This window comes from Phocoena sinus, chromosome 15 (genome assembly GCF_008692025.1).
Source record: "Phocoena sinus isolate mPhoSin1 chromosome 15, mPhoSin1.pri, whole genome shotgun sequence".
NCBI classification, from domain to species: domain Eukaryota; kingdom Metazoa; phylum Chordata; class Mammalia; order Artiodactyla; family Phocoenidae; genus Phocoena; species Phocoena sinus.
In genome coordinates this window covers 37,080,835-37,100,890 of record NC_045777.1, presented here as the reverse complement: position 1 = coordinate 37,100,890, position 20,056 = coordinate 37,080,835, and the positions used below count along the sequence as shown (strand labels likewise).

At 39.3% G+C, this 20,056-nt stretch overlaps 1 protein-coding gene across 1 annotated transcript in view; it reads right to left on the bottom strand.

Moving 5' to 3' along the window:
- SNAP25 (synaptosome associated protein 25) overlaps positions 1 to 20,056 on the bottom strand; it is a 79,723-nt gene that overhangs the window by 17,580 nt on the left and 42,087 nt on the right. The window contains exons 2-4 of the mRNA XM_032607124.1: positions 12,042 to 12,177; positions 10,087 to 10,128; positions 2,460 to 2,508 (exon numbers count right to left, since the gene is read on the bottom strand). Coding sequence (XP_032463015.1) covers positions 2,460 to 2,508; positions 10,087 to 10,128; positions 12,042 to 12,113 — 163 coding nt within the window. The 5' untranslated portion in view covers positions 12,114 to 12,177. The remainder of the gene's footprint in view (positions 1 to 2,459; positions 2,509 to 10,086; positions 10,129 to 12,041; positions 12,178 to 20,056) is intronic.

Here is a 20,056-nt window from a genome sequence, read left to right as displayed (position 1 = left end):
CATGCAAATTATTAACTAAAAGAGTTAATAAGATAGAACTTCTTATTACCTGAGTATATATGTATCAATTTAGCTCTGCAAATGAGGTACCACTCTTCTGTATGGGCACCTGCTGCCTAATTAAATAAATTTTTTAAAAAAGCAATGATTTGCTGTGTCCTGAGTTTCAAAGTCTGGGACATTGTTATACACATCAAGCCAGCAAGTCTTATGATTTATAGCAAATTCATCTGGAGAGTTCTGAAGACTGCCACAGCTATTGTAATTCCTTCAAAATACAACTCCACTAGGCTCCATTATTTTTGTATTAATTTTGACAATTTATATTTTAAAAATGGGGGGAGAAGTGTTGGGATTGATGTTCAATTGTTTTTTTTAAAAATTTTCTTCGGATTAAAAAAAATAGTTGGTGTATATTTATTGGAAAAGTTCAATACAAATAAATAATATAGAAACAAATGTCTTTATATAGCAGCCATGAGGGTGTACCCCTCAGATCTCCCTTCAAGAGAGACCCTGTAGTTAGCTGACACCTCCAGCTGTTGCACCTATGGGATCTACCACATTTACATGGAAGCCATGCCCTCCCTGGGATGCTTCTAGCCAACAGCTGAGCACAATTTACTAGAGTGGAGGCATCCCTGCGTCACAGGGCTGCTCCATTGGGTTGTCTTTGCTCCTGGGCTGCCTATCAGTCTGGCTGAGACTTTCTCAGAGCAGCACTACAGAATGAGGCTCTTCCTATCCAATCCTCCTTCTGTTCCCCTCTCCTCTCACAAGTGTCAAGCCCGCATCACAGTCCAAAGGCTCTCCCTGCCTACTCCTGCTTCCTCTCCCCTTCACCCACTGCAGACATTTCCTTAAGAAGTCTCACACACTTCTAATTGATTCTTAGCAGTTGTTTCCCAGAGGACCCCAAATAATACACCTTCCTTCAGTCCCTCCCTGCCCCTGCTGTAATTCTTCAGAAGTTAGTAAAAATTGATCTCATATATTGTAAAGGTTGCAGAACATTTTATGCAGAATTTCTTTCCTGGCCATATCATAATTGATTTGGTCAGTCTCCCCACTGACAGACATTTAGTTTCCAGTTTTACACCATTACAGGTAAGGCATGTATATTTTTCTTCACGGAGTTGTCAGTGAATATCTGTAGCATATAATTCTATGAGTGGAATATCTTGGTCAAAGATGGGTGCACATCAAAATTTGGAGATATTATCAAATTACTCTTAAACTTTGTACCGATCAACAGTGCCCATCTGTAGATTGAGAGTTTCTGTTTTCCCAACATATTCACAGCATTGATTGTTATCAGTTAAAAGAAGTTGTGCCAATCTGCTAAAGAGTGGCATCTCATTACTGTTGTTGGGTGAAGCATGGTTTCATTTGTCTACTTGTAAACTGATGATTTACATATTACATCCATTGTTTCTTGTATATTGTTGTCCTTTTCTTTGATAAAATGCAAGTTCTCTCTGTATTTTAGGGAAATGCCTTATGTCTGTTATCCGTAAGGCAGTTTCCCGCCCCGTCCCCACCTCCCCAGTTTGAGGTTTATTCCTGGAGTTTGTTTATGGTGTTCCATGTTGTAGAAAATTTTATATTTTTATCTTTGACAAAAAATTTCTCGTGATTGTTAAGAGTTTTCTAATGTCTTTGTAAGATATACATAAAGAGAAAAAATTCTGCTAAACCTGATTATTATGATAAGAATTCAGAATGGAATCAGGTAACTAACTTGTGGCTAGAATTAAATAAATCATTGCTGTATGATTCTATGTATAAATCAAAGAAAAAAAGTTTGGTGTTACCCTTCTAGGTTCCACTGTAGACTAAATATGCTATACTAAAATGTTGGCACTCTGATGTTCACTGCTTTTAGTATTTCCGTAATAATTAAAAGAAAAAGTTCAAATATTTTAAATGTTCAATTTTCCACTTTACAGTGATTTCCCTCAGTTTATGTCCTGTTAAAAACAGCTTCCAGTTATTCAAGGAATTCTCATAATGACTTGGAAATCAATATTGCCAGATGCTGAATTAGGATGGTCAAAAGAAATGGACAATATGGTATACTATTCTCTCATTCTATTTAGGAATTACCACATCAAATTTATGGGAAAGATTGGGGATGAGGAGAAGAATTCTCAAACTCTCCAAAATCCTATCATTAAAAATTCAAACAAATGACTTCTGCCTTCAAAATTCTATTACCCCAACACATATAACAGGGTGTGTAGTACCATTTACTCAACCATGAAGATCTCAACATTTCCATACATTTACCAATCTTTTCAACAGAAAAAGGAGAAAAAAAGCAAGATAAAAACTGTAGAACTCTTACACACATATATGTGCATAACACACATCAATGGCCACCTGTAGATGCACAAATCATTTTTTAATGGACTTTATTCAGATGAGGAATTGTTCTTACTGAAGAAATCTGAACTTACCTCCTTGTTCATCCAACATAACCAAAGTCCTGATACCAGCATCTTTACTCTACATTCCAATAATGGTAGCAAAGTGGAAAAAGAGTTAGAGAGAGAAAAGAGAGAAAGAGAAATCAGTAAGGGGACAATTAGCCCTAGATATGGAAAATGAAGAAGGACCAAAGGAAAAAGAGGGAGGAAATATGGCAGAGAGTATTAGGGGCTGGGGAGGAACTCAGAGAGGTGGGTCACCTGTGGACTTGCTTCATCAGTGATTCTCAGATAGAAGAGGGGTATGTAGCTCAGTCTCCATGGGGTGGGGCTTGGGATGGGGCTTGGCATGGACTTGAAATACACATACTTAATATTATAGTGTGATTTTATATCTGGAAAATAAAGATGCCTATAGTTTTTGTAACACCAACCACAGAAAGCAAATCTTTCAAAATCTTCAAGACTAAATCTTCTCTGGCAGATAGATCAGAAAGTTTCCCTAGGTGAATTGGGGAGGGGTGCTCTACTGAAAAGATGTGTAAGAATCTTGGGAGTGGTGGTGAGATTTTTAGGTTTATCAAAAAGGATGACAGCTTCACAAAGGTTGAGAAACATAGCTCAAAAGGAAATTCAATCTTCCATTTCTTTCTCTATGGAGAGAAGTTCTGCAAGATTTAGAAAAGGGAATGACAGATGAGAAATAAGGGCTTTTTCTAATGAAATCTGAAATTCTGCACAATAATATGGTGTGAGAAAATAATTCATCCACAAGTTTTACTGCAGTTTTTTTGTTCACCCCTTATGATCTAAATAAACCAAACAGCCCTGAACTATTTAGTGGAGGGGAGTGGGAGTTGGTGGGTGGGAAAAAAGGAGCAGAGATATTTGCATTGCTCATAATCATCATTTCCAGGAACTAGTTATGTAAAGACCTTCCGTTTTATAGGGTGATTATTAATAGATATTAAATGGCCGTGCTTACAGTTTGGATTAATTGTTTTTTCAAGAAAAGCTCATGGTGGTACCTAGAATAAATTCTAAAATACGTCTCTCATGGCCCCATTTATTTTCGACTGACTTACATTAACCTAAGAGAGAGATGTTAGTGGAGGTCAACAAAAGTGTTTTGTTTTGTTTTTTTTAACAGTATTTCAACAATTTAATTCCAATAGTGCTTTCAAAAATAAAATAAAACACTGAAAATTATTTCTGTGAGCTTTTATAAGCTCACCATTTCAGAGAACGTGTGCAGTTAACTCTACCAGACAGAAAAGCCTATTATGCTTGTTTTAAAAAAATGGAATGAAAGATTCTTTAAGTTGTATAGTGCTTTATAATTTTCAAAACTTTCACATACACGATTTCATGTAATCATATAAGAACCCCTTTTTTACCCCTACACCTCTATGGCTCCTTCCCCCTTCCCTCTCCCCACTGGTAACAACTAGTTTGTTCTCTATATCTGTAAGTCTGCTTCTTTTCTGTTTTAGTCACTAGTTTGTTGTGTTTTTTGGATTCCACAGATAAGATATCATACAGTATTTGTCTTTGTCTGTCTGACTTATTTCATTTGACATAATACCCTCCAAGTCCATCCATGTTGCTGCAAATGGCGAAATTTCATTCTTTTTTATGGGCTGAATAGTATTCCATTGTATATATATATACCACAGCTTCTTTATCCATTCATCTCTTGATGGACACTTAGGTCATTTCCATACCTTGGCAATTGTAAATAATGCTGCTATGAACACTGGGGTGCATGTATCTTTTCAAATTAGTGGTTGAACACATTTTGATAAGTTTTAGTTGCAAAGTCAGGATGTAGTTTGGAGAGTGATGGCTCAGGATGACTTCAGGAGTCATTGACAGCACAGATTCTGGAGCTAGACTCTGCCTTGGAATCCTGGTGATTTTCTTTCCTGGCTGCAGGACCTCGGGCAAATGTCTTAATTGCTCTGTGCCTCAGTTCTCTCATTTGTAATACAGCTATCATAATAGTTCATACTTCATTGAGTTCTTATGTGAATTCAATGAATTAATAGGCGGCACATGTTAGAACGGTGCCTGGACTATAGTTAGCCTTACACCAGGGTTAATAAAGTAAATACCTTCACAAAATGCATCTATAGCAGGATATCTGGGCAAACTAAAATATCATCATTACAGACTACCACCAGAAGTTTCTAGACCACTGCTCAAACGTTAATGTGTATATGAATTCCCTGCATAGAAAACATCTTGTTAAAATATAGATCCTGATTCAGTAGGACTGGGGTAGAGACTGAGATTTTTCATTTTGAACAAGATCGGCGATGCTGGCTGGTGCAGGGCCATACATTGAGCAGCAAGATTCTAGACCCCACAAGACATTTCAAAATCTTGTTCTTCAATGTGTTATAAATGGACATTTGTCTACACTAGACTGTATTTTAACAATTTCTATGCCCCTTTTCTGCAAATTTTAGCCATTGTTTATGAGAGGAAATTGTAAAAAGCAGATGGCTCATTCAGGCATATGGATGTGACAATGCAAGTTCCAGTGAGGATGGAGTCATCTCAGAGAGCATCTTCTTCTCTAAGGATCCAACTCAAGGCTATGCACGAGGTTTCTGTTCTGTTCTATTTGGGATGGAGGGTGAGAAACAGGTGAGTGACTTCAGTTTAGTCAGTTCAACTCTCATCTGTTGACCCTTTCTGCTCTACCCATTTATTTTATATAATAAATAAAATAAAGTATAATTTCCTCTGCAAGTATAATTTCCTCTTTGTTCAATTTGGTGCTAAATGTTTCAGTGCTGGAATGATTCACAGAACCACCAAGAGTTTGCCCCAATTTGGGAGAACAGAAGCAGTGAGCACAGGTCAGAGAGTCAGGAATGCTGGATTATGTTCTTAGCTCAGCCAGTTAATAGTCTTGAGATTGGGGAGGAGTCACTTGACCTTTCAGGATGCTTTCCCATATTTAAGATAAGGATAGAGATGCTAAATAAGATTGGGTAGTTGCTAGGATGGTTCATTCACTCACTCGTTCATTAGTTTGTTCATTCATTCATTCCTTCACTAAATGGTTATTGTGCTTCCACTCTGCCCCAGGCACTAAGGTAAGGGCCAGACAAATGCCTGGCTTCTAAACTGTGCTTCACAGAATGATAAACAGTTTGGTCAAGTGAACAGAGCTGGCATCTGGGAGTCAGTAATTCTGAATTCTAGACTTATCTTTACAGTTCTATTGCTCTAGAGTCATCCGTTCTGTGTCTCAGCTTTCCCAGCTGTCAGATGGGGACAGAAACAGCTCCCTCACTTCCCAAGATTTATAAAGACAAAATAAGCTACAGAACCTAAAAGCTTCTACAGGTTCAACTCCACTGGAGGCCATGATTCAAAAACTGAGATAAAGGATTTCATTTGTGTGGAATGTCAGTTTAGGATGAGCTGCTATGTTTGTTTTCTTAGATCCTTTTGCTTTTTGTGGAATTCTCAAAAAATTTTTAAATATTGTGGGAGCTGCTGGTGTAAGGGAAATGCTGTAAGAATTCACACTCTGGAATCAGGTAGATCTGAGTTTGAATTTCATCTCTGTCTTTTGTGGCTGTGTGTCTCAAGCAAGTTTCTTAACCACTGTGGACTTCAATTTCCTCCTTGGCAAAATGGAGAGCAAAGCAGTAGAAAAAGTGACTGCAGGGATTAAATTAGATAATAAACTCTGAGCACAGTTGCTGGCATATAGTAGGTTCTCAATAAATAGTAGAACTTATATTTGGCTCCACTTTTTGCTGACAACTTTTATCAAAACAACTGTGTGGTCCTTTGGAGGAACTAGGAGGGCAAGAGAGAAGGACAGGGATGGGACGATATCTTGGGGGAGGCAGAATGTTACTTTCTCTGATTCCTTAATGAGTATTATGTTTTAATAGCTAGGAGGGAGAGGAGGTTGTTCTATTTTTGTCTTAGCTCAATTCTTGGTTCCTGTTCAAGATCCCTGGGAAACTTGTCTAACTGTGAACAGGGGGAGTTGGAGATGTCAGTGCTTTTTTAAAATATATTTATTTATTTACTTATTTTGCTGCACTGGGTCTTAGTTGCGGTGCATGGGATCTGCGTTGCAGCACGCGGGCTTGGGCTCTTCGTTGTGGCACATGGGCTTCTCTCTAGTTGCAGCACTCAGGCTCTCTAGTTGTGGTGTGTGGGCTCCAGAGTGCGTAGGCACGGTAGCTTCGGCACGTGGGCTTAGTTGCCTCATGGCATGAGGCATCTTAGTTCCCCAACCAGCGATTGAACCCACATCCCCTTCATTGGAAGGCAGATTCTTAACCACTGGACCACCAGGGAAGTCCCTGATTTTTTTCATTTACTTTTTATTTCTCTATTCTTATTTTTTTTCTTGCTGATGATCTAAGACCATGTTTATAGAACATTTTAAAGTCTTTTGTCATCCTGCAACGCTTTTCCCAAAGTCCAATACACCTGAGCTAAAACTAGGCCAGTCCAGACACTCTCTTAACCGCGAGAGTTCCAAAAGATCCCTACAACTGCCTACCTGAAAACAACTGCTCAGCCTGAATTTTCTACCTTTAGTACAAAGTCTGGCATAACAAAGACATAGCTTTAGAATGCTTATTTTCTTCTTGTGGCCAACGTGTTTCAAAAGATAAGTTGGAATGAAAAGAAAAGATGCTGAAACACCCATACATGTTGGGGAGCCCTCAGTAACCACCACGGCGTGAAAGCTCTGTGTGGGGCTTTTGGATCAGCCTGCCCTAGGGCAGTGTGGCTTTTCCTGGCTTTGTTCTATAGCCCAAGGCATTAACATGTAGAGCTCATTTCCTGCAGCTAGTATTAGCAGAGTTAACTTTTTTGTCTGGAATCAAATAGTATTCATGACTCTCCCTCTAGAATTCATTGTCCCTTCCTCTGTGCTCCTGAGGCAGGTGTGGCCTTGAATTTGGAGAGCTATTTTCATATCTGTTTTTCTACATGATATCAATTTTGATCTTCCACCTCCAGCATCAGGCACTCCATAAATATTTGCTGAAATGCATCCATCAAAAGAGCCAGTTCCCAGGCCCAGGCTGGGAACCAAGTGTTATGTGATTTCTAATCTTTTTATGTGTGTATGGTATTCAGCTTTTCTGAACTTTCTCTACTGATCTCTGTGTAACTTTACATTGTCCTTGATACACTGATGATGGCTTCTATTAAAAACCAAGCTTCCATGCCTTCCACTCTGTTACACCTTAAAGTCCATGAGGGATGGCACAAAGTCCTATACATTACACTGAAAGTGGGATTGTTTGCCTCAGGGAAACGTCACAAGTTGAGTAACCTTTCCTGTCTTTGAGACTGAATTTCAATAAGCATTCAGCTCAATTCAAATTATATGGCACTGATGGACTTTGGGATCATGGGCAAGATCCTAGTATTTCAATGCTCAGATTTTCCAAATGATTTCTGCCCTTGATGAATATTTAATGCTGATTCTCTTTAAAGAGAATTTCCTTCCTGATTGAAAGCAGAATATCATCTGACTGGCCAATGCCCTAGACATAAGGGATGTTTGACCATCAATATAAGATAACCCAGGAGGATATAAGAGCAATCAATCTAGTCTAATAATGCCTTACTCATAATTTCCTAAGGATGGAAAGTCTAATAGCCTCCTCTCATGTGTTAGAGGCAGGAGACAGCATCCATCTGTTTCACCCCCTGTTCTAAGATGCAACTTCATGCTTGATCGAGAAACACTTTAGGAAAAACAAAAATGTAATATTTGAGAATCCTACTTCAATTAATAGAGCTTCTGAGATTTTTTTTTTTTTCCAGAATAAATTAGAGCAGACACTCCTTTTCCAAGACTGGCCAACGTTGCCTGCAATTTAAGACACAGAAAAAGAAGTCTCTGCGGCCCAAAGACTCTGATGGGGGAGGGGCTAGTTGGGAAAAGTGTGTTGGATGCATTCCTCCATCACTTTCTGTGCTCTAGGCAGTTTCAACATTGCACAGGTGGGCAAACTGGTGATAGATTTTGCAGTTTAGAAACTCCCTTCACATGTGCACACACACAAATGAAAATGAAATATGAGCTTGGAGGCCATGGTTGAAGGTCATAAACACGAATCAAGATAATGATGTCAGCTGACTTCTGGACTCCCTTCCTTCCTGTCACGGTGAGAGCTCATGTGTGGATGTTACTCAGATTTGTTCCTTTTACTTGTTCTCATGACAAGATGAGGGGCAACATGTGGATTCTGAAAGCCTCACCGACACTAGTAGATTTAGAATATCTGCCTCCTTTCTGGTCCTCAAGTACTTCTGCATGAGTCCCAGGACAGCACAAAGAAAACATCTCTCTTCATTAAGAGAGTGAAGGTTGCTTTCCTGTGCTGCTGAGGGCCCCTTGCTGGCCCACCTCCTGTGAGGGCCAGTTTGTGCTATGCTGCAGGCTCAAACTGTCATTTTTCATGGTAATAGATCTCCTTCAGTGGACACCCCACCCTTCCCAGGGGTCCTCTGAGCTCTTGGTTGCCACCTTCTCCTCCCCGTCCTGTGGCAATTCACAGTTAGCTATATTCCATTCTTAGCTGAGAAGCTGAAGCTGCAGAAGTAAGGGAAAATGTTGGCTTCCATAGTGTAAGAGGCGGCTGCCCTTCCTTTTAGCCTTATAAAATTGACACTTTTCTCCTTTCATGTCATTGCAAAAGCAATTTACAGTAGCATGAGGCAAGTAGGCTCATTTGATCATTCTGCTAGAAAACCCCCAAGATCTCTAAAGATGATAACCACACATGAATTTATACATTGATAAGCATTTTCAAAGCATAGATAAAACAGCATCTCACTGAATAAAAATGATTAGACTTGTTTTATTCAGTTAAGATAAATATAGCTCATCCCATTCTTTTTCCACTTCATCTCTCCCAATGGACAATTTCAATTAATCCATTTATTCTTCCTGGTTGACTGCCGCTCTCCCAAATTGGAATAAATGAGGTTTATTGCAAATGCCCTTTTGGTTCCATTATTGCTGTCTGCCCTATTTCACCCATTTAAAAATAGTCACGGATTCATTAACCATGCCTTGAAAATGGATGTTAAATCCAGAGTCAGGAATATAAAAGAGCTTCTATATTTACATGACTAGACTTGATGTTTCCCTTTATTAAAGGATTTTCCTATTATTTCATGAATTTTAGTGCCCGACTATAAATGTAACAATTTCTGAAAAGTATGCCTCTCTGGGTACATATTTTTTAAAGTGATATATGTAGCTAGATTTAAAACAGAAGGCCAAGATTAGATGTAATTTAGAGGCATCAAAATCAGTACAAATGAGGATTTTATGTAGATAATTCTTTCGTATATTAAAAAATCGTTCTGATTTGTTTTTGTGATTTCTTGGGAACATTTATATACTTGGAAATACCACCCTCTTCTGCTTCCGAGACTAGGAAGATAGGCTGGGCTGGAGGGAGAGTGAATACTTTGATGGCTACCTGGCAACTTAAATATAGCATCTCTCTCATTATATGGCTTTCTGGTAGCTACATCCACACTGGAATCAATGGGACAGTGGTCTAGGGAAAGGCAAAGGGTCTAGGCAAAGAATATGTCAGCCAAAGGGATTAGTTCATCTTAAAATATAGTCACTGCTTACCTCTTCAACCAGTTGTAGCATACGACGGGTGCTTTCCAGCGACTAAGATAAAAAACATAAATATTATGAGCGCAGGATCCAGAGTTCTTGGAATATCAGAAAAACTTTCTTCACTTGGGAAACATAAAGGGTTGTTATCACATGTTCATTGAAGTTTGTAACTGAACCACAATTTCAATCTCTTTCCTATCAGGCTTTCTACATAATAAGATTCCCTAAAGCAATTACATTAAAGCTGATTGTCATAAAATCAAAACCAGATGAAGTTGATTTTGATATCAAAGACAAAGTAAGCTCGAAAAGGTAATTTTGCATGTGCAGGAGGCATGAAAAATTATCTCGAATACTCAGAGGACTAATTTGGCCTCCCTGGACCAGGAATATTGAATTTTAAAGGCAAATATCATTTGTCATGAATTGAGATGAATCTAACTTCGATTTTCTTATAAAGCTCCTAGAAACACAATTGGAAGTTCTTATCAGTACAAATTAAGTTGTTGCCCTAGGGTGGAAAAAAAATCAAACGTGTTTGAAACAACTAGTCTATAGGAGAAAGCTATAATAATTATCTTCATCCTTAGATAAGAAAAAATGAATTCAGCACTGGCCCCTTGGACACAGTGTGGTCACTTTTTTCTAAGTTCCTTTTAAATTACTAGAATCCAGCAACCAGTGTGATTTCTCAAAAGCTGTGCTTTTCAATGGCAAACTTATTTTGGACAAGAGTTTGCAGGTATATGAAGCATGTTCACTTTCCTGGAAGCACTGTCAGCAGGCTGCTTTTTGAAATAGAATGGCTGTAAGCAGAGGTATGCCGGTAAATGTTAACAATGGGCTCTCCAGAAAAAAGATGTGTGTGTGTGTGTGTGTGTGTGTGTGTGTGTGTGTGTATTATTTTAATGATATAAAGGATGACTACCATAAAATTTATAAATAATAATAAAATACACAACACCTTATTTCAAATTCTGTATAGCCAATCGATTTTCACAGAAAGCTTTTGTTGATTTTTGCTGAACTCTTGTGTCCACAGCTAAGCACGCATAAAACAAGAGCAGCTCTGGTATGAACGCTGGTGGATATTTTCATTTACGTGAGTGAATAAAAGGCAAGTGAAAGAATGAAGACATGTTTTGGAACTTTATTCATTTGTCAATGATGCAAGTGGCTTCTCTGCTGAAGAGAATCATAGTTTTCAAATACTGGAAGATTTCTCAATTCTTTTTTGTGTTGCTTATAGTGTGATGGCTGCGGATGTTCATACTTTTAAGTTTAATCTGCATTATTAATATTTTTCCACTTTCTTAAGTCTAGAGGATCAACAAAACAATAGGTCAAGCCCTGATTTGTAGTGTTTGCAGATTCCGTGGTGTAAATACTTTTTCCCTCTCTGATTTCTAACTACACCATGGTGTCACTGAAGGTGAACTTGGGAAGGTTCACGGTAACAGGCCTCTAGACGGTATCCTCACACTACAGATACAACACATGCCAAGAACTTTGAAAGCATAGATAGTAGTAAAATCATTAGGACGTATTTATTACCTTTGATTTTAATATGATCTATTCAATTGTCAGTTTATATAATTCAATTTTAATACCACCTTGCAAAGTTCTGGACAATGTAACAACCAGCTCTCAGAATTGAGCCAACTCTGGCACAACGCTGGCTGTAAGACACCCAAAGACAGTGCTTTTCTTAGAGGATCTTGACTTCTCTAGATTTCTAGGAGTTGGAAGCTTGGGCTCGGTCACTGATCTGCATGCAAGTTTTATAACCAACCCATTCCTGTGTGCAGAGCCCTTAGATATATAGGAAATCAAAGTCATACTCCTCCTGTTTTTTTTTTTTTTTTCTGAGACATGAGAAGAAGCCCTTTTCCCACCTCAACCTGAATAAGACAAACTATGCAGCTCTCCATCTTTTGCTCCCTTCCCAGGTCTCCATCCCTCACCTCATCAGCCAGCTGGTCAGCCCTTCGCTGCATCTCCTCCAGCTCATTGCGCATGTCCGCGTCTTCAGCCATGGTAGGGGTGGGGGTTGGTGGGGTGCCTGGGCTGGAGCGTCAGTGATGGGTTTGGCCACGGAACCTGGAAAGAAGCAGATTTGAACATGTGAGAGCTTATATGTGTACAGGCAGGTGTGCTCAGCTAGGGGAAGGTCTCAACGGTCCATGCTCTGTCTCCATGACTCATCTTCTGAGCTGGAAGCCGTACCCAGACAGGAGTCCGCAGAATGATGCTCTTTCTCCAAAAGCCACCATGAATACCTATTTGCCTACTTTACAACGGAGATGGATACCTGTCTGCCTATGAAATAATTTTTAAGACACACACCACTCAAGTTTGAAATGTCAGTAGGGAAGGATGTGGTTCCGGGTTAGAATACCTTTAACCTCCCACTTATTTATTTCTATTTTATTTTTTAACAGCTTTATTGAGGTATATTTGGCACACAATAAATCCCATATCTTTGAAGTATACAGTGAGAAGTTTTGACAGATGCATCCTCCCAGGAAACCATGACCACAATTAAGAAAATAAACATATCCATCACCCCCAGAAGTTTCCTCATGCCTTTTATAATCCTACCCACCCACCCATCCCATCTCACTGTAGCCCCGTGCCAAGACAACTGCTTATCTGCTTTCTGTCACTATAAATTAGTTTGCATTTCCTAGAATTTTATATAAATGGAAAGATACAGTATGGATTATTTTTTTCTGGCTTCTTTCACTTAGCATAATCATTTTGATATTCATTCATGTTGTAGCATGTACTAATAGTGCATTCCTTCTTGCTGTTGAGTAGTAGTCCATTGTATTGAGGGGCATTTAAAAGCAAAAGACAGAAAATCTTTCATCTCTTTCAGTCGTTATCAGAGGTTGCCAAGAGGGCTTATGTGGGTGTGCATAGGAATTTTTCTAAAGAAGGATGGGCCCGTGGTCCTGAAATGTGACCTGTGCATTTTTCTGGCTGCTCTCTTGAAATCCCGTTTAGTGCAAATTACAGATAACCAGACTAGGCTCCCTCCAGAGCCTTTCTTTCCCTACCCACCTCCTCCATTCTGGCCACCAGAATATGTACTCATGATATGATGTAGAGTTTTAAAAGCTTTGCGTTTTACTTAAACACAAGTCTCCATTTTAGAAATTAGGGATCTAGGAAACAGAATTTGGAAGAAATTTATACCAAGTCATTCCTAAACTTTGAGATGAGCAGAAACAAAATTCCTATATTCCTCTGAGTGACTGGGATTGGCCCTCCAGGATAAAATGGTGGACCAGAAATGCTGAGTAGATTGTGGGTCGTAGCTTTGATATCAGAAAGACGTAGTTGTACTGCTGGTTCTGGCACTCAGTTGCTGGGTGACTCTGGACAAGTTTATCGCTGTCTCTGAGCCCCAGCTTTCTCAACAGCGTAAGTAATACCAGACTCATTGGCTTGTTGAGGGGCATATATTATAGAAAGTTCTGATCAACCTTGTTTGTAACGATGTGGGAGCTTAATATTCAGAAAGCTTGCTCATTCAGGATAAGCCTGTACCCTTTGCTCAGAGCGAAACAAATCCAGTGTTCGTTAATTAGCTTTCATTTACTGATGGCTGGGCAAGAGGCATGTTGCTGCAGTGTTGATCATCCACGGAAGCCTGAAAACAGGGAAACCAACCGAGTGCCTGAATCTCCAGTCTCCAAGCAGCACCTCTCAAAGGATTTCCAGGTGGAGACAAACAAAAGCGCCTTCTCACTCTGTTCTCCATCTTCATATTTTGCTGCTGGGTTCCTTGGCAGAACTTCTTCCTTCAGTCTAAGCCAGCAAGTGACCTTTCCTTTTAATAGGCCAGTTTGTTAGAAGATAGAGGTCTTTGTGCTTTCAGACCTGTAGTGCTGTTGCTGTTTCCCACTCCTCTACGTCTGTTTGCAGATGGATGTGCCCCCAGAAATTCTTAAAGCATTTCCTGTCCACAGGGCACTGTATATTTGCTATAGACAGATATAGGGTGTGCTGTGTTTTCCTGTCTGTAGTTGTTTGTAGAATTTCCTTTGCCTGGAGTTTCCTGTGATAGGGTTTGTGTTTCCTGGACAATATTTTAAAACAAGAAATGATGCACGGGGCTTCCCTGGTGGCGCAGTGGTTGAGTCTGCCTGCCGATGCAGGGGACACGGGCTCATGCCCCAGTCCCGGAAGATCCCACATGCCGCGGAGCAGCTGGGCCTGTGAGCCATGGCTGCTGAGCCTGCGCGTCCGGAGCCTGTGCTCCGCAACGGGAGAGGCCACAGCAGTCAGAGGCCCGCGTACTGCAAAAAAAAAAAAAAAAAAAAGATGCACGGAGTACAATATAAAAGTGAATTTGCCTTTGATGGACAGAATTTTAGGACTACAAGTCAGATTTAATCCATGTGATTAATCTGGGATGACCGTACAGCCCTCATAAAGATGCCTAATTTTCATGACCAGCTGACCAAGGTTCCTAGACTCAGCATCAGCACCGGGCCATTTGCATCAGAGACAGAGATGTCTGAGGATCTGTCGCTGTCGAGGTATGCGGTACAAAGTGGGTTGTCTACAGTTATCCCTTGATGGCAGGTGTAATTTGTAAAGCTCTCATTCTCATTCTGCATCCAAGTCTATTTGAGACCCACATTGGACACACAGCAGACGGGCTCCGGAGAAAACCCTTTCTCCCACATCAAGGGGCTTGCTTATTTACATGAATTAGCCTAAGACTGCTTTCTCATGTAGAATCTGGACTCAAATATGAGGTTAGGGCTCAGGAACAGAAGGTGAGTGTGCATATTTAGGTGTGTGCCTTTGATATACGAGGTTGACAGAGACATGGATGGCTATTATGCTGGGGACATCGGCTGTTAGTCCAAGTACCATAGGGCAGGAATGTCATGGATAAAGTGTAAGCAGAGTATGCCCTGAGCTAACATCTATTTCTCTTCCTGTTTCACACTTTAATTAAAAGAACAAACCTATATACATCAATACCCATCGGCTGAATTATCATAGAAAGCTGAAACCTACATCTTCGTGTCTCCCCACACCGTTAATCATTTGAACAAGGCTTCTGTAGGACAGATCCCTCTCTTCTTGTAGACCCTGCCTGCTTTCTGGTGGAGATATGCTTTCAAATTCAACAGAAGTTTATTAAAGACTCACTATGTTCAAAAAGCCCAAAGAAGAACACAGGGATTTTATCAACCAAGTCTGACAACTCTCCTTAATTATTAATAAAATCACACTAACACTTAATGAGGGCTACTCTTCGTAGGGCGCTGTTTTCAATGTTTTCACATAATAACTAATGTAAACCTTAAATGACACGTGGTATGCACCCTGTTAGTATCCCTACTTGGTAGATCAGGAAACAGGCTTAGAGGTAACTCTCTGCTGACACACAGATAAGTTTCAGATCATGAGTTTGGGTCATTTTCAAAAACATATTTTCAAAGCATATTTATTCTCAAAGCAAGTTGTGTGGATATTTTGTCTTTTAATTAAAAACTGGAAGTGATTTTATTTTTAGTTTCATTTATATACCGGAAAATAATGTAGTGGTCTGACAGGTACATCTCTTTTTTAATTGAAGTATAGTTGATTTACAATGTTTCAAGTGTACAGCAAAGTGATTCAGAACATATATATACATATATTCTTTTTCAGATTCTTTTCCATTATAGGTTATTACAAGATATTGAATATAATTCCCTGTGCTATACAGTGGGTCCTTGTTTATCTACTTTACATTTAGTAATGTGTATCTGTTAATCACAAATTCCTAATTTATCCCTCCCCCCCCCTTCCACCTTTGGTAACCATTAATTTTTTTCTATGTCTGTGAGTCTATTTCTGTTTTGTAAATAAGTTTATTTGTATCATTTTTTAAGATCCCACATATAAGTGATATCATAGGATATTTGTCTTTCTCTGCCTGACATTTCACTTAGTATAATAATCTCTAGGTCCATTCATGTTGCTGCAAATGGCATTATTTCATTCTTTTATATGGCTGAGTAATATTCCACTGTGTGTGTGTGTGTGTGTGTGTGTGTGTGTGTGTGTGTGTATGTGTGTATACACACCACATCTTTATCCATTCATCTGATGATGGACATTTAGGCTGCTTTCATGTCTTGGCTATTATAAATAGTGCTGCTATGAATGTTGGGGTACAGGTATCTTTCTGAATTAGAGTTTCTATCTTTTCTGGATATATGCCCAGGAGTGGGATTGCTGGATCATATGGTAACTCTGTTTTTATTTTTTTTTTATTTTTTTTTTTTTTTTGCGGTACGTGGGCCTCTCACTGTTGCGGCCCCTCCCGTTGCAGAGCACAGACTCCGGACGCGCAGGCTCAGCGGCCATGGCTCACGGGCCCAGCCGCTCCGCGGCATGTGGGATCTTCCTGGACCGGGGCACGAACCCGTGTCCCCTGCATCGGCAGGCGGACTCTCAGCCACTGCGCCACCAGGGAAGCCCCTGTTTTTATTTTTTAAGGAACGTGACAAGTACATCTCAAGTATATCCCAACTTTTGATATTATTTATCATCCCTACTTATGTTGTTAATTTTCAATTCTTTTTTTCCCTTGCATTTATTCTTACTTTATTTCTCTTTTCTTCCTAAGATGTGTTATCATATTGTTCCTTTTCTATCTTCTTGAATTGACAAAAGATTCATTTTACATTTTTTCTTATTTTTGGTACAGTATACTACTTACTGCTATAAATTGTCCTCTGTGTGTTACTGTGGCCCTATCCTACATGTTTAGGAATATAGAATGGTCTTTGTTATTTATTTCTAAGTAGTTTTAGATTTCAGTTTTAATTTCTTCTATAACTCAAGAGTTATTTGAAAATATGATTTTAAAATTTACATAAGAAGGGGTTTTTTTTTTTGTAATTTCTAATTTTATTTTCATTATGGTCAGTGAATGGGACCCACTTGATTTTTACTTTTTGAAATCTGGTGAGATTTCCTTTGCACCCTAACGTATGACCAATTTCTGAGAATGTTTAATTTGTGTTTGAAAAGAAATTCTATTCCATATTTGACTCTGTCTAGCTACCTACCTACATCAAATTGAGCTGAAAAGGAAGGTGTGTTATTCAAACTCTCTGAAATCCTTACTCAACCTGATCTATTGATTTCTGTATATTCAAATTCTCCATAGGAACTATAGTTTTATCAATTTCATCTTATATTTCAGCCCATTTTTTGTTTTTCTATTTTACAGCTAGGTTGTCATACTAATAGACCCCCAATGGCTACATATTCATGGTGGATTGTAACTTTTATCAGTATTAAAGAATAGTATTGTACCTGTATACCCCATTTCATTATCTTATTTACGTTACACAATTCTGGTCAAACTCAAGGGGTTGGAGTATATGTCTTAGCCTATCCCTTTCATCTTCACAAAACAAACCCAAACAGCAACAACAACAAGAACAAACCAGTATCACACATCTAAACTGTGGGAGGTCTCATTTGGCTCATGACTCAGAATCTAACAGAGGGGGTAGCCACCTGTTTTCTCTGGGCTTTCGTCCTCACCCGTAGAAGAAGCCATCTCTTGGATGTGTTTAGAAGAATGTCTCTTTCCCCAACTGTGATGGTACAAGAATGTGATCAAGGATGGGCCTAGTGCTCTTATTTTCACTGGTGAAATTTCTCCTTGAGGTTAATGCAACTGTAAGACTCAAAGTGCTCATTCTTTTTTCTTTTTTTAAAATTTTTATTAGAGTATAACTGATTTAAAATGTTGTGTTAGTTTCTGCTGTACAGCAAAGTGAATCAGTTATACATATACACATATCCACTCTTAAGATTCTTTTCCCATATAGGTCATTACAGAGTATTGAGAAGAGTTCCCTGTGCTGTACAGTCGGTCCTTATTAGTTATCTATTTTATATATGGTAGTATGTATATGTCAATCCCAATCTCCCAATCTATCCCTGCCCACCCCCTTTTCCCCCTGGTAACCATAAGTTTTTCTACATCTGTGACTCTATTTCTGTTTTCTAAATAAGTTCATTTGTACCACTTTTTTAAGACCCAGGCTTTTTAAAGATTGCTCAGAATTACTCATTGATCAAAATCGATTAGGCAGATGGTTCCCAACCCTGGCTGCACAGTGGAATCAATCACAAAGTGCTCATTCTAAGGGAAGGGTGAGCACAGTTACTGCTGCTGAGACAAGTCCCTAAGTTTCCTCAGGCACATCGGAAGCATTATTTATTGTGAATTATCCGAATTAGGCCTAGGTTTGAAGCAGCCTTTCTTGATTAAGATAAATCAGCTGCATGTATCCAACATTCTGTGTCACATAACTCTTGTCAAAATATTAGGTGTGGACTTCCCTGGTGACACAGTTGTTAAGAATCCACCTGCCAATACAGGGGATACGGGTTCGATCCCTGATCCGGGAAGATCCCACATACCGTGGAGCAACTAAGCCCGTGCGCCACAACTACTGAGGCTGCGCGCCTAGAGCCCATGCTCCGCAACAAGAGAAGCCACCACAATGAAAAGCCCATGCACTGCAACGACGAGTAGCCCCCGCTCGCCACAATTAGAGAAAGCCTATGCGCATATATGTGTGTGTGTACATATACATATATATGTGTGTGTGTGTATATATATATATATATATATATATATATATTAGGCATAGTAATAGTCATTTATTGACAACTTGCTATGTGATAGGAATCAAACCAGGAACTTTATATAAAATTTGAGGGTTTATATAGGATCCCCCAAACCTTTGCTATTCCAAGTGTGGTCCTCAGACCAGCAGAATTAGCTTCACTTGGGAACTTCTTAGAGATGCAGAATCTTAGGCTCCACCCCAGACCTACTGAATCAGATCATCTATTGCACAAGATCACCGAGCATCAGAAGTTTGAGAAGTGCTGCCCTAAATCACATTATCTCCATGTTAAACGAAAAGAATGAAGTAGAAGTTGATAACCAACCAAGATCACAGAGCTGCAGTGGAAGAGGCTGAGAGCCCCACCTTGGGAGCCTGACTCTGCCTGTCCCTCCACCCAGCACTGCATGCTGTTATTTCACTCTGCCCCTTCTACACGACCTGCAGACTTCCAACAGCATTTGCTTCCCAAGAAGCTGAGAGCTCCATGTTGTCATGGGTTCTAAATGTCTCACAACAGAGTCTTGTACTCAGAGGGTGGACAAACTGGCTGATTTCCATGAGATTAAGTATTTCATTCAGAAAGCAAAGGGGAGATGCTTATCAGAAAAAGCACACTGGAGACTTTCCATCTTCCCCAAATAATAGAGTCTGTGAAGGCTAAGACTTATTATTTAAGATCATTAGAGCTCAAAAGGGAGAAAACATTGAGGATTTTGAATACTGGAGACTCTATGGATGGTCCTGATAAATTCTTCTTCTTCTTCTTCTGAAAATGATGATAATTAAAGTTCATGTCTTAATGCTAAAACTAAGGACCTGAGCAAAGAATAATTTTAGCGGGTAACAGGTAGCAAGGTTCTGTTGGAACGTCTATGGTTAAAAATGGCCATTTCTTAAATCTGCTGTGTTCATGGTTGTGTAAGTTCTTCAAAGTGTGGACTGGACTTGGCTCCCTGTGACTACCTTGAACATTCTTGTGCATGAAATTCAACGTCCTCTTTTCACTACTGGTTTTAATAAATTTCTTAGTTGAATGAAAAGAGCATCTTTCAAATATGAAGAAGAAGTGGCTCGTGAATGAACTGATTTACTATCTTACATACATTTTATGTCCATTATGTGGTTCACAGATAAGTCTCAAGTGACTTAGGGCTTCTCGGTAGTGTGGTCTGAGGTCTCCTTGCATCTAAAACCTTTTAGTTGCTTATTAAAATACAGATTCCCAGCCACACCACCAATGAAAAGAGATCTATGAAGATCAGGCTGGAATTTGCAGTTTTGACAAAATCACAAGTCCTTCATAT